General features: G+C 35.4%; 1 protein-coding gene across 1 annotated transcript in view; it reads left to right on the top strand.

The window, feature by feature from the left end:
* Positions 1 to 123, top strand: part of LOC104537853 (growth/differentiation factor 8-like) — a 5,507-nt gene extending 5,384 nt beyond the window's left edge. The window contains 1 exon segment of the mRNA XM_010180866.1: positions 1 to 123. This exon segment is cut by the window's left edge and continues 12 nt beyond it. Within this exon segment, the coding sequence (XP_010179168.1) occupies positions 1 to 123 (123 nt within the window).
* The last annotated feature ends 2,940 nt before the right edge of the window (positions 124 to 3,063 follow it).

Below are 3,063 nucleotides of genomic sequence, written 5' to 3'. Positions count from 1 at the left end.
GCAGGCCCTTGCTGCACGCCTACCAAGATGTCCCCCATAAACATGCTGTACTTCAACGGGAAAGAACAAATCATATATGGCAAGATACCAGCCATGGTTGTAGATCGCTGCGGGTGCTCATGAAATCGATGTGAGATCTACTGCTTCAGAAATTGTGGAAGCAACCAAAACAAGAAAGTTATAACCCCTCACCAGTCTTCGAAACTGTGAAGTTACGTACGCTAGGCATTGCCGACATCCTGTATGCTGTATGATAGGCTATCATACAGATTTAGTGCAGCACCAGCAGCAGAATGTGAACTAAAGGACGATATAGTTACCTTAGAGCCAGTGAAAAAAGAAAAGCTACAATCAAAATCACCGGACTTAACACATGAAGTTCTTACATTGTGAGGGAATCAATATTCAGTCATTCAGATGCAAATTCATATGCAGGTTTTAATAGACGTTGGTAATCAGAAGCAAGCTCCTTCTCATCTGAGGATGGAAGGCACGGGCTTTTAAGTCCATTTCTTCACAGCTTCACTTAATATTGTATTTATAGAAAAACTTACACTGGTAACTTGTACACTACACAATAACACCAGAGTCATCCTTAAACACTTGAAGATATAGTGCAGAATCGTGAAACGTATCAGATGAAATTCCACATAAACGGACAAATCCTTAAACTAGGGATGGCATTGTGTATTTAGCGTGTTTCCATTCCTTTTTCTCATTAGTATGTTAGTAATCAATGGCAATGGTGCTACGTAAGCAGGCTGAGTAAATAGAGAGATAGTTATCTAAGTGAAAGAATTTAGAATAATAACGAATTTGCCCTATCCTCAGGTACATTATTCAACATTCGCAAGAAACAGATATTTTTTAAATGCAAGGGAATAGTTTTCTACATGTAGTGAAACAAAAGGCAGCAGAGAAAGCTACCATTCAAATCATAATCCCACGACATAACCTGCCTTTGCAACATTACCGTTTGCACTATGATAAACCAATGCAAATAGTTGGTTGCTACAGATATTGTTTAAAAAAAACCACTTTGATATATCTGACTTGTGTAATATGTATGCATCAATATTTTGTAAATAAATGTTTATTTTTTAATCACTGTTGGTATATGTTCATTGCAGGAAAAAAATGACTTTAACCAGTGCTTTAGTTTAATAAACAAAAGTAAGCTCCTCTTCATAATATAATTTCCTGGATTTTAACACAAATAATATGTAGGAACAATGCAACAAAGTAAACCATATGTTGAGAATTATACTACATTTTATATGTTTTTTACATTGGTATGAGCCATCTGTGATAAATGATGGGTGTTGACGTGTTTATAAGGTTCTTTGGGTTACTGTTTTTATGATCATTTTGATCCACAAATGAATTTCCATACTTTGAATGTTATGTCCATAAATAATGATGATACCACAAAAGATTGCTATTAAATGCATTTTATTATATTTAAAAGTTTGCAGCAAAGTTTTATCTTTATTTGAGTAAACATAACACACAGATTTCCACACCAATATCGCACATTTTCCTTATGGTAAAAAATATTAATTGAAATGAAAAAAATCTATTTACCATAAAGTCCATTTCTTTTCACATGTGAAATACAACTAAAATCAGGTGTTTGTTGAGACAACACAATCACCGTTCAACCTCTTCATGTTAGTATGATACACACTTTCGTTATATTCCAGAATTCAGTTTTGAATTCTCCTTTGTGTCAATCCACCCTAAAATTGCAAAAATGCTTTATTTTCTTTCCCTTCCTCTTTTATATACTTTCTGTCTAGGTGGTAAACATTCTGTATTGAGTTTTCTACTTTCTTTTATTTGTATGTAAGGACATTATAATTTAAAGTCTAAGTGATGAGGTTTGAAACTTAAAAGCAAACAGGTTTTCTATAATTTCTTTTGAACAATTAGGAGTTCTGCTAAAGCTATGTCTGAGCACCAAGCAGATGTTCAGCTTCTCCTGATGGAGTTCATCAGAGCAGGTCTCTGGGGTGCTTAAGTACACTTTCAATTTAGTTTCCCACAAAATATAATCAGAGTAAAAAAAACATAATTTAAAAACTCCTAGAATATGGAGTCTTGGCGGATCCACAAGAAGTAAAAGTACAGTGCAATTCCCTCCTCTCTGAACACCAAGGTTACAGAATTAAGGAAGAAATCCTAGGTTTGTTGAAGTTGACAGCAAAACTTCCACTAGCTTTAAGGGAGACCAATATTTTGCCCTTTGACTTTTAAGTTACGATATTCAGGTACCAGATAGTCCCATCCTGCTCATAAGAATTATCAATGGTATCTCTTTGCACAAGGCATAACAAAACCCTCCTGAACTGTTCAGAGACTGTATACTGTGTAGTTAGACCTTCACTAACATTGATTGGGTCAGTTCATTTAGCAACAGCCACACAAATGCGGCAGCATAGATCTTAGAGTCGACAGCAAAGATAATATACACCCAGTATATAAGACCTGTTACAATACCTGCATGATTATTTTTACTCCTATAGCTAATCTGATGAAGTGCACCAATGATGGCTTTTTTTTGCTGATATCAGTGGAAAAAAAAAACAAAACCAAAACCAAAACCAAACCAAGAAATCATATGAATCCCCAAAAGCATCCACTCCAACCAGCATTCCATCTTGACATTCAGATAAATGTTATGCAGTATGAGTCCTTCATATTTTGCCAAACTCGAAATTACCGTAGGGCAGTCCTGGCTGCCATGTTTTTAATACTGACCTCACATACCAAGGAACATGCACTGGGCTTTGATTTTGTTCATTTTAGCTGCTGAATGATTCAAAATGAACGTGTTTATTGGCAATTTGAGATGTCAAAGATTCGTTCAGTTCTTATTGCTATATTTCTATATTTCCAAGGCTCAGGTCCTAGAGACTTCAGCAGCATCTGCAGATGCTTTATGTGTCACTCAAATCTCACTGTTAAGCTGCGTACCCAGAAAGACAAAAATTGCCAATACAGGATAATTTCTGAGAAATAAACAGCCTTATTTCACACAGAATCACAGAATGTTAGGAGTTG

Source organism: Mesitornis unicolor, unplaced genomic scaffold (genome assembly GCF_000695765.1).
Source record: "Mesitornis unicolor isolate BGI_N332 unplaced genomic scaffold, ASM69576v1 scaffold7523, whole genome shotgun sequence".
NCBI lineage: Eukaryota > Metazoa > Chordata > Aves > Mesitornithiformes > Mesitornithidae > Mesitornis > Mesitornis unicolor.
This window is presented reverse-complemented; position numbering and strand designations above follow the sequence as displayed.